At 41.3% G+C, this 14846-nt stretch overlaps 1 protein-coding gene across 3 annotated transcripts in view; it reads right to left on the minus strand.

Annotated features, from left to right (window-relative positions):
• The window catches only part of Pak5 (p21 (RAC1) activated kinase 5), a 297256-nt gene that overhangs the window by 19115 nt on the left and 263295 nt on the right, over nucleotides 1-14846 (minus strand). For all 3 annotated transcript variants that reach the window (XM_028884504.2, XM_028884505.2, XM_028884507.2), the window contains one exon: nucleotides 1726-2217. In XM_028884504.2, the coding sequence (XP_028740337.1) occupies nucleotides 1726-2217 (492 nt within the window). The remainder of the gene's footprint in view (nucleotides 1-1725; nucleotides 2218-14846) is intronic.

Below are 14846 nucleotides of genomic sequence, written 5' to 3' on the forward strand. Positions count from 1 at the left end.
GATCAGCAGAGATAATGTAACATCTAATAATGCCAGTAAATGTGACAGAAGACTGTTATTAAAGGCCCAAACTGATACTTTCTAAAAACATTATATATTAATTCTCTAAAAAATACATACATTTATGTGTTCATTCTTGTTCATTCTACTTTATGAAACTAATAAGATTACAAAACATGGAGCAAACAGCTCTCACTGAAAACAGTATAAGTCAGAGATTGCTTTAATGAGTATTTTTTATACATATGATGGAAGAATTTGAGGCCATTGAAATGATATGCTTGGTATATTCAAATACAACAATGTATTTTCTAAAACTTTATTAATATGAAATTAAATCCTAAATTAAGCAAGTTAAAATAGGAAGCTATCAAGCTACATGTATAGTATTATCACAAATAGAAGAGAAATAAATAGAAATATATGAGAAAAAATACTAAAATATTAATGTAAGCCACCATTGCTTGGTTGTGGGGTTATGGTTATACATGTATGTATATGGTTGGAGGCCTTGTATATTCATGAGTTACATATTCCTTCAATCAAACCAACATTTCTGAAAGGTAGTTTTTAAAATGAGTATGTGCTGTACAGACTTTTTCTCCTTGTGATTCTATAAATGATATCATCTAACAAATATTTGCATAGCATTTGCATTGTGTTAAATATTATAAGCAATCTAGAAATGATATATCATGCATAGGAGAACATGTGTAGATAAAATGTAAGCACTATATCTATCCTTTATACAAAGAACATGAGTAGGTATGGAGTTTAGTGTTGACAGACTCTCCAGAAATTCTGAGTCGTGAGTAAACACACAGAGATAGACAACACAGTATGAATTCTGGAATCTATTAGATAGCCCTCTAAACCTGGCTTCACAGTCAACTAGCCATATAAACCTCAGCTAGTTATCTAGTTATTCAACCAATCTGGGTTGTTTGTCTCTCAAATAATAACAACACCTTTTTATGGACAGAGGATTGTTGCTCAGCGAGGTTGGTGCTTAGCACAGTGGCTGATACATATGGAGCACTTTATAAAAAGAACAGCCATGCATGCATAGAACAAGACTAGAGGAAAGATTACAGGGGAATGTTGGTTTTGCCTTTCTATTTTCAGGGTCATTCTATGTCTGAAAACATACTATTTCTCTGTGTGAGACTCTCTCTGTTTCTCTGTGTCTGTTTCTGTCTCTCTGTCTCTCTGTCTGTCTGTCTGTCTGTCTCTCTCTCTCTCTTTCTCTCTCTCTCTCTCTCTCTCTCTCTCTCTCTCTCTCTCTGTGTGTGTGTGTGTGTGTGTGTGTGTGTGTGTGTGTGTAGTGGTGTGCACATGGGTATGAGCAGGTATATGGAGGATAAAGGACAACTTTGAGTGTCATTTCCAGGAGTGTGATTGTGTGTTTTTGAGGCAGAGTCTCTCACTAGCCAGGGCTCACCAATAGTCTAGGCTGTCTGGCCAGAAAGCACAAGATTGGAGCAAGTACAATATTGAAGATCCCACAGCACTGGAATTATTTGCACACATCAACATGCCAGTTTTTGTGTTTGTTTTTGTTGTTGTTTTACTTGAGTTCTGGGAAAAGAACTTAGGGCTTGGTGCTTCCATAGCAAGCACTTTACTAACTGAATTTTCTTCCCAGCCCCTATATACACTGCCTTGGAGATAGGAAGCAAATGTTACATCAACATAAGAAAGAGGCAATCCAAACACAGCATTTACCTCATTAAAAAGGAGTTCCCTTCTTTGTTGCTTCCGGAGGTCCATTTTCTTTACTGCCACTTGCTTTCCTGTATGCTTCTCAGTTGCAATGCACACAATGCCTGTCGACCCTTCTCCGATTTTGATAAAGTTATCCAAATATTCCCTGGGGTCTCCTGGGCTGACCACAAGTTGCAGGGCAGCTCGGAACTGTTCATGGGATACCCTAGAGGGCTGCTGGTCTGAGGAGGAGCCCCAGCTAGGTGGAGGGTAGGTGCTGGAGGAGATGCTGAGAGAACTCAAGTAAGAAGCGGTGGAGATGTACTGAGAACTGGTTTGCAGGGAGGGATGGTGGTACAGGGAGGCTTTGTGGTACCCAGAAGGGTACTGGTGGCTGCTTGAAGAATAGCCTGATTTGCTTTGACTTTGAGGTAGTTTGGTGGGGCCTCTGGGGTAGGTGTCAGACCCTGACAGTGGAGGACTGAAGACCATCTGTGCTCGATCATAATCCACCTGGGAAGACAGATAGATGGGCAGCATTTACCAGATATGAATTTTTGAAGTCTAGAGCTGGCAGAAGAGAAGAGGCAATACTGACAGGATCTAGCTGCACAGCTACAATTACCACCTACACCCAGGAAAGAGCCTTCCCATACCCATGCTCTCTACTCCTACCTCCAACCAAGGGCTGATTTGATCCGTATGTTCCTTATCCAAGATATATGTTTTGTTTATGCCCTAAGTATGAAGGAAAGAACCCATGATGGACATTGGATCTCAGCCAGCATTTGGGGAGAAATTTCAGAGGTAGGAAGGAGACTTTCCCCATGCTTCCAAACTTATTTCCTTGAAGGTATGTGACATTCATACACACAACACAGTCAGTACCTTTATCTATAAAAGGTAAAACATGGCTCCTGGTGCTAAACAGCCTTTGCTTCCATGTGGAGTATAAAGTAAAATTATGACATTTTCACCAAGTAAGTTCAACTATAATTGAGAGTAAAGAAAAATTGCAGGTATTTATGAGAAAAGAATATTTGGCCTTGGCCAGCCTTCAACAAGATTCCCGGAAAGACCACTCCCCTTTGGCTTTGCAAGGCAGGGTTGAGGGAACTTGGTAGGGAAGAAGGAAGAATGGCAAGCAGGGCATGGAAGGGCGAGGAAACCAGCAAAGGGATCATTGCTGTGTCCACTCCACTGTCCCCAGGCTTGTGGCAGAGTTTATCTCACTGAAATCGCTTGTTCTGCCCTCCTTCAACTGCTCTGTCATGTGAGCACTTAAGAAGCCTGCAGAGAAGACCATTCATCTAGAAGGAAGGCTTTCCCGAGTTCCTATCTGTCACCATGCTGATGTTGACGGGGGATAGGAACCGTCCCTGCCACAGTGCTTGGCCTACAGAGGGGGATTCTGACGGGCCAGATGAAGACACATGCAAAAGTTAGCTATTCCAACTTCAGGGACACAGCACTCCACTCAGACGGAGTCACTACTTGCATACAGAGGAACATAATTAGTATGTTCTGACTCTGATAATTTCAGTCAAAACACTCAGCATCTCTGAGCCTCAGTTTTCTCATTTGTAAAATGAAATAATGGTAAAAATATTAACATCTCATTCCTTAGATTGTAGGGAACTCTAGACGATTGTATAGATATAAAAGGATTTAAATGGTGATGGGACAATAAATTTCAAGTACTTTTACATTCTATAAAGTACTTAGTACAATAATGGCAATATAAAAGAAAATAAATAATAACCTCAAGAACAACAAAACTAGATAACATTTACAGATGTACAACATATCAGTGTCACATATGTTCCTGTATATTAAGTTCTTTTTTTAATTTTATAATTAATTTAATTTACATATCAGCCACAGATTCCCCTGTCCTCTCTCCTCTCCCCTCTCCCCTCCCTCCTTCCCCCCAGCCTACCTCCCATTCCTACCTCCTCCAAGGCAAAGACTCCCCTGGGGATTCAGCTCAGCCTGGTAGATTCAGTTGAGGCAGGTCCAGTCCCCTCCTCCCTTCACCTAGGCTGAGCAAAGTGTCCCAGCATAGGCCCCAGGTTCCAAAAAGCCAGCTCATTCACTAAGGACAGGTCCTGGTCCTACTGCCTGGGGGCCTCCTAAATAGTCCAAGCTACACGACTGTCTCACTTATCCAGAGGGCCTGGTCCAGTTCCATGGGAGCTCCTCAGCTATTGGTTCATAGTTCATGAAAACAATAAGACAGAGCTTTAAAACATAATACATTGAATGATGTGTTATAGTTAACTTACTCTATTAGAAAATGGGATGATTTCTAAGACCCTATGTCTATACATGTCTCTGTCTCTGTCTCTGTCTCTGTCTCCTCTCTCTCTCTCTCTCTCTCTCTCTCTCTCTCTCTCTCTCTCTCTGTGTGTGTGTGTGTGTGTGTGTGTGTGTGTGTGTGTGTAATGGGAGCAGAGTAGAGGAATATCACTGTAAAAACAATTAGTATCTTGCTTTACATTAACTCCCATTAACCAAGGTCAGGCTCACCAGCAAGGCCAGCAGGAAGGCCAAATAAGGTCTTAAACTTTTATTTTTGAAAGCAGATCCTGGAGCCTCAAATGCCATCAATTTCCAGAGTCCTCATGGGGAGATTTTTTTTTCTCTTATACTTAAGACAAAGTTACATTCCTCTTCCATGAGCCTGTATAACTGATCTCTAAAGGTATATTACAGACAGCAAAGCCATGGCCAGCAGGAATTATAAACACTACTTCACATTGCATTAGGGTCATTTTCTCCTTTATCATCTGTCAGCAGCATTATTAGGATCCACTCTGAGCAAGCAGCTTGTGGAATAAGAAAAGAAGACCCACGCCTGCATGAAAGGGACAATTTCCTTGTACAGACAAGACAGAATTGTTTTCTGAGAGCTAAATGTCTTTGAAATTAGGTATTTTAGATAAGAATATGCAATTGTCTTTCATGGCTGCTGGAAAGAGGTGCAGACTCTTAAAAAAAAGCTACGAGGAACCACCACAGCCACAAGAGACAGTTTTAGAACCAAACCAAGTGACTCAGAAAAATAACTGTCTGCTTCAGGCAAGTGAACATGTGATCTCTCCTCGGAGCCTTTATCCATCCATTCAAGGGGCTGAGAGCAGACAATCAGCCTTTCCAAGGGAAAAGTGCAGGAGCGATCCCCTGGGACCACAGGGTCACTGAACTGCAGCCTTCACTTTCATCTTAACCACCTGCAATGATGGAGGATGTTACTAGCTCATGCCTTTGGGAAAGGCCTCATTCCTTTTAATTGTTTTGTTTTCAATAAAGTTAAGGCTTGGGAAGATAAAATATCCTGCAAGCAACTCAGGCCAATGCTCCCACACTCCCAAGAGGATCATAGGACCTGCCACTTCTGCTGAGGTGTATCCTATATTCACAGAAGCAGGTTTCTGAATGTCCTAGACCCATAGCACATTGGCACCCAGATCTGATTTCTGGCCTGCCATGACATCCCACCATTACTTGCCACCTACCTGATCTGTGCAATCAAAGCTGGGCTCTTCCTTGTGATTAAAATGCCCTGGCATTTCCTTGGGGCCAAAGTTGGGCTCCTTTCCTATGTACTACTCTGTCAAAAAACTGTTCTTGCAGGAAAAAATAAACAGCAAATGACAGCATTTGTTGAGTGCTTCCCAGGTATTGAGGACTGTTCTAAGTACTCCAAGCACATCATGGCATTTCAACCTCACTTTAAACAATAAGACCCATAAGTGTTTTCTCTATTTTTATAAGAGGACTGAGGCATAGTATGTTGAAGGAAGTCAGACAAAAGCCTTAAAGCTACTAAGGCAGTAGAATGGAAGTGCCAACCTCCTCTGAGTTATTTGTCACCTGGGTCCTACATAAGTTCACTGAGACAGGCTTTGATGATGGGGCAGAGGAGGGCAGCATGTGAGTTGACAATGACAGAGATAAGGCATGTCATAATGTTCATCTGGGACCCTGTGTTTCTGAGTAGCCTGGAGGAAAATAAAAAAAAAATGGACCAGAAAATAATGGATGATAAGGTCTATGGGAATGGGCTGAAAGAAAAACTATAGTTGTATTCTTGTTCTTAACAGTCTTGTCTTAGAAAAGTCTCCTAAATATACAAAAAAGTGGTTGCCTCAGAAAAGTGAATTGATCATCTGTGTACACAACTCGTTATTTTCAGGTTTGCTTTGGTCAAAATCAACTTTGTATCAGTGACACTGATGCCCCAGCTTTCATCTGTATGCTCTTTTATAAAGAGAAGCCTAGTTGCTCTCCTATGATGTGACCACCTCCCCGTCTTACATGCTCTTGACATCTGTACTCATTCCTCTAACTCATCTGTATTTGGGAGTGGGGAAGCACAAATGAACCTGCCTATGTATATTTTTATATGCACGTGCTCATGCAGAGGAGTCAAACTTGAGCCGTGAAATCTTTTCTTCATGTAGTTTACAGACATATTCTAGATGAAAATGGAATAGCTATGGAATTTCATATAAATATGTCTCTAGTATTTGTGAAGGGATGTAGAGACCAATCATTTAGTAAAACCGCAGTGCAGTTTTACTACATCAAAACAGATGGTAATTACTAAGTGAATCAATGCATCTCCCAGAACTCATGCTTTAAACCATTTCCAAAGGATGTGTGTATGCAGTTTGCCCCCAGAGACCTCAGCGTGAGGGCCGAAAAGGAGAAGAAAGCTATAACATAGGAAAGTAAACAATAGAGACACCACAAAGACTGTTCCCATTCCACCAGGGGAAGCAGGCCTGTGCTTTGTGAACAAATAACTCTATAGGAATGACTTCGCTTCCACATCCTCTAAAGGGGATCCCCATATGCCACAAAGTAATACAGGAAGGCTAGGTTGATTGTTTTGCAAATCGTCACCCAGGGCTGCCGAACTGCTTAGCTGCACTGTGAGGGGACCACTAATGATAGCTGCACATCGGCTATATTTGGAGAGGAAATTCTCTCTGCAGGAATCTTTAAAAATACAGATAGATGAAGAAGGAGTCATTCTTTCCTTCCTTTTTGGGTGGTTAATAACATACACTTGGCTTTTAGTTTCCTGAAACCTTTTTAGCACATCATATAAATTAATTCTTACAGAAATGCGCCTTTTTACATCTCTATTCAAAATGTAAAAAAAGGTGAGAAAGGCTTATTATGTGGCAATAAATAATTCCTAGTCAACAGTTCGACCAGAATGCCCTTCTTCAATAAGTACACTGTCTTCAAGGATAGGGTTAGGTATGGGCTTGTGATGTATCAAGATTATAAGTAATTATAGCAATGAATTCATTTAATCAATCAATTTCAGCAGTGGTGCACTTCGGTGGACAGGGCATACAACTCCTCACTGCTATCAATTGCCCCGATTACAGCTGGCTGTCAGCCAGAATTCCCTTGATCCATGTTAGTTAAATGCACATTAATCTGAATTTGGCAGTGTAATCAAGGACCTAACTGAACTGTGAAATTGAATTCTGCAGTAGAACATCATTTGACCATTTTATGCCAAGGCTAGAAAAAAAAAAAATAGAGGGTGGGAGAAAGAACAGAAGGAAAAAAATCATGCTGCGGCTTTTCTTTGTCACCAGGACCTTGTGCATTGACATCAGGGGGGCTGTGGCTGGATGGTGCGGGATGGCCGTGTGTGAGACGGCTGTGTTGTGCATCTGTCCTACAGAATGGTGACTGAGGAATGTTCCATGAAGGATGGAGATTATAGGGAAGGGAGACAGCTGCTTCCAGGGCTTAGTTGTGACGCTCCAATACACCTTTTTGGAACACAATGAAACAAAGAGATTGCTCATCACAAAAAAGGGAAAAGGCAAACGGGGTGTTGCTTGCTCTACATAAATCAGAGTGGGATAAAAGAGAATCACAGCCCTCTATTGTCTGAGCATGGAATGTACATCTTAAATTTTCCTGACTTGACTGAAAGACAAATGTTAACAGGACCAGCCTTGGCTTTGGAAAGGGAAAATGAGCATCCGTAAGAGAGTCAGGAAGACTCTAGTGCCCTTTCCCTACAGAGACATTTTAGGGACTGGTAATTAGGAAAAGGCAACTCATTCATTCCGGTGGCCCTCCTGCTGTGCTCTGCAATTCCAGTTTCTTCCCCTTTACAGGCAGGAAACACTGCTGATGGGTGATTCCCGCTTGCTCACAGGCTTGCTGTACAGCCCTCCCTGCGGCTGATGGGCCTCTGCACCTCCATCCTTGAGTTTGCAGTCAGTGGCTGTCTTCTGAATGTGTCTCACTGCAGGGCATTAAGGAACCTCCTATCGAACCCTAATAAAATAGTTACTGTTGTTGCTGCCAAAGGGAAAACTTTGGTTTTTATTGATACGATGAGTTTTCTTCCTGGTTCTTACTTTCATTTACAAACTGGAGGTGTCAGTTTCATAGTGGACATTTCACATTTACTCTGGCTGAATGACAGAGGCACACAGTACATGCTGCAATGTGGTGATATATCGTGTACCCCAATAAAGCTTGCCCGGGGATCAGAAGACACCATGTGTCACTGAATTAGACATAAAGGTCAGGCAGTGGTGGCACATACCTTTAATCCTATCACTCTGGAGCTAGAGATCCATTTGGATCTCCGTGAGTTCAAGACCACACTGGGCTATATGAGAGAAACAGAACCAGGCAGTGGTGACACACGCCCTTAATCTCAGGAAGTAATATGGCAGGACACAGAAAGGTATATAAGGCATGAGGAAACAGGAACTCAGCTCTCTTGAGGCTGAGGATTTCATCAAGCTAAGTTAGTGGATGGCTGTTCCGCTTCTCTGACCTTTCAGCTTTCACCTAAATATCTGGCCCTGTTTTTTTTTTTTGGGGGGGGGGTTATTATTATTATTATAATACCTTTTAAGAACCATGTTACACTGCAAGCTGATGTTCAGCTTGACAAAGAGGCAAGTGCTGCCAGTGAGTAGTGGTGATGAGCAGCAGCCCTTGTGACACTAGTAGCATTGAAGCATTTCCTTAAGTTGCTGAGGTAGGGGATTTGGGAAGTAGGTTAAATACTGGATGTTTAGACATACTAGCTGCACTTCAAAACCATATGCAGTAACAAACTGTTCAGTACTTTGAACAAGTGGCCAGGGAATCTCCCCAAACCACTGAGTTGGAATCTCACTTGTAATATATCTCACAACAAGGATCCTGAAGAGACAGATCTTTCCTGATTTGCTAAACAAATGGTAGATGCACATTGAGGATGTTCAGATAAGTTGTTACTGACCTCTGCAAACAGGCAGAGAGTAGTTTTAAATGACTACATCTGTGATGAGCAGACTCTAGCACAATGATATTTCTGGCTTTTCTTCTACCTCCAAATTGGCATATGTAATTAGCCACAGTAATTGCTTCTCCTAACTTAAAGGAAGTTTCCTTCATTCAACAGCAGTTTCTCTGCCTTACCATCCCTCAGTGCCCTAGACAATGTTCACGGACTCTGAGCCCATGGGGATTGGCTCTTTGCTTCAGAATATTGTTCACCATGTGTCAGGGTGCTGAGAAAACTAGGGATGGACAATACTAGGTTAAACTCATTTTACCTTTTAATTTAGTAATGAAGAAAACTACTCATAACGACCAAAATACGACTTGACTTTAAACTACAAGAGCAGTCCTGGGAAGATGTGTATATTCATATGTAAGAGATATTTACAGTCATACCTGCAGGGCAGATGTTAAACATGACATGACATCATCCTCTTTCATGCTTTATGTACCTTAGTGAGCACCCTACAGGGACTCGTATAGAAAGTAGACAAAGGTAAAGGCAGTGGCACCCATTGTTATGTGAAGTGATTTAGTAATCCTCTTTTTTTCCATTTCTTTCCCCACTCAGTTTCTTGGTGCAGTCCCTGGAGCTCCAGTAGCTTTGCCATTGCATAAAGTGTCAGACTGCTAAGGGGTTCCCAGAAGGAGGTACAAGGGAAAAATTAAAAGTAAAAAAGTAGAGTCTGAGTGTGGCCGTGCCACAAATAACAGTGAGCCACTGAACAAGTGGTTCCCCAAGGCCTGACACATAGGTCACAGTGATTTTCCTCCCTGGGAAAGCCAAATGTCAGCCAAGCAGTGAAAACAGTAGTCCCAGATAAGCTTGCACACTTCTCTATGTACCTATTGTTCTAGAGAAACTGTGACCATCTTAATATGCCATCTGTTTGGGACACCAAGAACAATGGCATTGGCCTCTCTTGCTGCCCTGTGTATAGGAGATGGTGTGGTAAACTGGTCAAGATGTAGACAGCTCTCACTTAGCCTCTGGTTTCTGTGAAGCTTCTGAGAATTTAACTTTCATTCTAGAGTGTCGTGAGATATTTGATTACATTGTGTAAAGATACATTACTTGGGTTGGTTTAATAAAAAGCTGAATGGCCAATAGCTAGGCAGGATTTTCAGGGCACAGAGGATGCTGGGAAGAAGAAGGGAGGAGACAACAGGAGAGGCAGAGAAAGCAAATCATGTAGGAGGTAAAGTAACAAGCCACAAGCCATGTGACAGCATGTAAATTAATAGAAATGGGTTAATTTAAGTTATAAGAGCTAGTTAGAAACAAGCCTAAGCTATCAGCCAAGCTTTCATAATTAATAACAAGTCTCTATTCATTATTTGGAAGCTGGCTGGCAGGACAGGGAAAGATTCACTGTGCTAGAGAGTTAAGGAAACATTGTGTGGTAGGATCAGAGTTCTCATGATGCTTGTTAACACTTTATATGGTATTGAGGTATTTACCCAACTACACTGGACTTCTGTGACCCATATCTCTAAATGATGACAGTCATAGGTATGGGGAAGGCCATAAAGAGGAACTATGTAGGATGATATAATTTGTTCCTCTGGTTTAAAAACATACAAAAGAGAATATTTATGACTGACTTTGCCAGAGATGATAACATGTTTTCTAACTAGAAATAGTTCCAAAAATAAGGATTAATGCCATTTGCCATGTGGTAACTCCTTGATGTTTATTAATCTTATTTAATTCTCATCATAAACTCAGAGTACTAAAACACTGCACAGATGAAGAAATAGAGGCACAGACAAGCTCATATTGTGTGTTAGGACTCAAATTCAGAAAATGCTAGGCCTTGAATGCTTCTGAATTTGGTGACAAAATCTGGCTATTTTTAAGAAATTCCAAAAAGGCAATCACCCAAGGTAGAATAAATTCGTAAAAGAGTCTTATAGATCTACTCACCTAAGTCTTTCTTTGCAGCTTGTGGTTTTAGTATTTACCCATAATTCATATTTCCAGGCGAATAGAAGGCACATCTGGAGCATACTATGAACTGAAGGCACAAAGAACTTTCCTTGTGTACACAAATCTTGCCAGCAAAGTGAGGTCATCCAGCAGTGTATGTCTTGACTGGAAAGCCTCATATCTACTTTTTTGCTTGTCAGAATTCCTCTAGGAAAGTAAGAATGTTCTGGAAGCATGTACTATAGAGTCAGAGGGATGTAGTTTTGAACGCTGGCTCAGCCACTGCATTCATATTGTTGGAGAAGCCCATAAAGACAGCTTTCTGGAATCTCAGCTTCCTCAACTGCCAAACAAAGAAGCCTGAATTCTTCTGGTCTTATAAGGACTGCATTGCACAATGCCTGCAGAAGGCTTTTCACTGTGCTTAGAACACAGTGACCCTCATATTATAGCCACTTTCTGTATGTCAATATAGAGACTGACATGTCAGCTACATGGATAAGTAGGCTCTTTTGACATGGCCTTGTTTAACCCTCAGCTGACATGATGAGGCAGGAACTGTCTATCTCTATTTTATAGTTAAATAGGAGTCACAGTTAAGCAGTCACCCAGTTAGTAAATGGCAGTGTTATGAATCAAACTTGAGCAGTTTATCTCCCCATACTCAGTCCCTAATTGCTTGAAAGTGCTTGATCAAGGGCAGCTGTAGAAGTCACCTCTGGAACTCATTTTATATAGTCTTATCTACGGTGAAGGGTGATGTTTTGTTATTGCAGATATTTTATTATTATGAGTGAAGAATGGGAACCCTCACCATCTAAAAGAAGAGTCCAGGAATGCTGTTATATATTCAGTAATGCCAGAACAACCCCTCACAACAACAAAATAACCAGGTACAAAACATCAGTAGTGTCAGTGTTAAGAAACCCCCACCTCTGAATGAAAGAGGATGAGGCAACCCAGATATTTAAATAATTTCTGATGCAACATCATTACATTAGTGCTAGAAAGAGTTCACAAAGGCTGACCACGGGCTTGGTACTCTCAGAAGCTGTCTGTGCATTATGGGGGATGCATCCCAGGGATTAAAACTAAAGAGCCTGACCCCAGTTGGTACACAAACTGAATGAGCATGATGTTAATGTGGCTTCCAAACCTTATTCCTTAACTTTCAGTGGGGGCAAGAAAACTTGTTGTGAGGCTTAATGAAGAAGCATGAGTATCTGGTACACAGCAAATGCTTGGTGCAACACTGAATTGTCACTACATCAGGAACTTCTCAGTGGCTTTACCCCAGGGTGTTCTGGTGGCAACAAGACACATGAGCCAACATCTATCTGCCTGGTCCCGGGAGAGCACTGAATGAGCAACGTTAAACCCAAGATGATGGTGTTGTCCGCCAGGTTGCTGTATGGTAGAGGTGTCTTCTGGGGAGAGAGGGAAGCATTCTTTTTCTCTCCTTGCTGGTTTCTGTTATTCTGTGATAAGAGTGGTGCTACACTTTGTCTTTTTTTTCCCACCTTGAGGTTTCATCTGCTTAGTTTCAGTAAACAAGATTTAAAAGTAGAGAATAAATGTTAGTATCAATGGATTTTATGACAATTCCTATTCTTGTCATGCTTACAAGAAAAGTGAGGTGGGGATTTTTGTGGTTGTTGTTGTTGTTACTCTACACTATTCTTCACTGGGAATTAGAATTAAAATAAAAAATGTTAAAGAATAAGATATCAAACTGGTGTCACAATACACATACATAACCCTCCTTATTTTTGCTGCATGGGATTTGTGCTTTTTCTTACTATGTGAACATCACCCACCCTCCTCTAGAAACTGTCGTGAGACAAAGCCAAATTATCTGAGTCGTGATAACTATTTCTTGCCTCAGCTGGAAATCCAAATGCAATTGGTTGATTTTGCAGAGTGCAGCTCTAAAGACAGAGGCATCGAACTGTTTTTAGAGAGATGTTATATTTTTAATCAAGTAAGTGTTTTAATTACCAACATGCTTCCCGCCTCCTGCCCTCCCACAAAACCTGCTCATCAATTCTCATGGGTTTTGGGGGGGGGGGGGATACAGGAGCAGCAGCAGCTTGCTCCTTTGGAACCCTTGATTAGCAATGCTGACAACCTCATGGCAGACAGTCTCATGTGTGAATATGTTCATAATTTTCCTGAGCCACAGTTGCTGATGCACTGTGTTTGGCCTTTAGAAAAGCTGGACTTGAGGGCAGGAGGTCTGTTTTGATTTATATTTGGAAGTCTGCAGGAATGAAGCAAATACCCATTATTGGCTCTGCCTCCTTCCTCTTAGTGTTAAGTTCTGGAGAGCCCTGAATTTTATCATGGATTTTATCTGAATATTTAGCTAGACCCCCGAAATAACACAGGCCTGCACAATGGGAAAGAGCTAGAGTGGAGAAATGCCAGGCTTGAGTCTAGACCTCATGTGTAGACAGCTAATTGAAATTATATGTGTGTCATGTGATTCTCTAAACAACAGGGCTCTCTTCTGGGAAATGAGTGGGCAAGGCTTGCTACTGGTCATGCTAAATCCCAAAGGCCTGTAGGGATGAGTGAAGTGGACTAGACAGAACCTGATCCAAACTGCAGAGTCTGTGTCCCTTCTAGTGGGGACAGGTTTTATCTCCAGCCAATTTATTTTGAATCCTGTGTGAAAAGGTGGGTTTGGGGATACCAAGCCAACATGTCAATTTTCAAAAGAGGCTTGCAGTCTCATAATTTAAGACTTATAAGTAAAAAAGGATTAGCTATGTCAATGGGTCAAAAATGGCCCCAGAGCTGGAAGGTGCTGTGTTTCAACAGTGTTTTCTCAAAGATGATGACCCAAACCAGTTCTTCCATGTTTGTTCAGATGTACCACAACTACACAAATTGGCTTGGTAGTGTTGGGACTGAATCCAGGGTCCTGCCTGGGTATTAATGCACTCTACTACTCAGCCACATCTTAGCCCTTTATTTTGAAATGGTCACTAGGCCTTGAGACTTGTTCTGTTGCCTGGGCTGGTCCTGAACTTGTGATCTTTCTGCTACAGCTTGCTGAGTACTGAGATTATGGAGTGTGCTCCACGTCCAGCACATTCTTTAACTGAATTCTAAGCATGTGACTTGACTCAGAAATGCAACATATTGACTTCCTTATTTGGTTCTAGAACTGTGAAGGGGCTCTCTCTTCATTGTACTCACAGAAAGTGGTCTGTGCTAGAGTTGTGCTCATTATGTCCAGTATCAGGATACATATATAGGTGCTATGTGGGTTTGGCTGTTGGCTATTTGCTTTAAAGACCTTGGTCCAGCAACTGCTGTGGGAAGAATGAAGTAAAAGTGTTTGTTATACCCTAACCATGGTCATTCAAATACATTTAACATGGTTAAACTAAAACCATTATGCTCATTTAAATTTTAACTGGAGGTATCTATTTCATGCCTTATTTTCTCAGGATGCACTTCTAATTTCTTATCTTGGGAACTAAAATAACAGGTCCTTTACTTCTTCTAAGGTGTAGCTTGTGGTATAATTGAGCATTTGTTGGGTATATGCCTGAGTGGTATAGCTGGGTCTTGAGGGAGATTGATTCCGATGTTCTAAAAAATCGCATATTGATTTCCAAAGTGGTTGTACAAGTTCGCATTCCCACCAACAGTGTAGGAGTGTTCCCCTTGCTCCACATCCTCTCCAGCATAAGCTGTCTTCAGTGTTTTTTATCTTAGGCATTCTGACAGGTGTAAGATGGTATCTCAGAGTCATTTTGATTTGCATTTCCCTGATGATTAAGGATGTTGAGCAATTCTTTAAATGTCTTTCAGCCATTTGAGCTTCTTATGTTGAGAATTCTCTGTTTAGTTCTATAGCCCATTTTTTTAAATT

The sequence above is a fragment of the Peromyscus leucopus genome, chromosome 4 (genome assembly GCF_004664715.2).
Source record: "Peromyscus leucopus breed LL Stock chromosome 4, UCI_PerLeu_2.1, whole genome shotgun sequence".
Lineage (NCBI taxonomy): Eukaryota > Metazoa > Chordata > Mammalia > Rodentia > Cricetidae > Peromyscus > Peromyscus leucopus.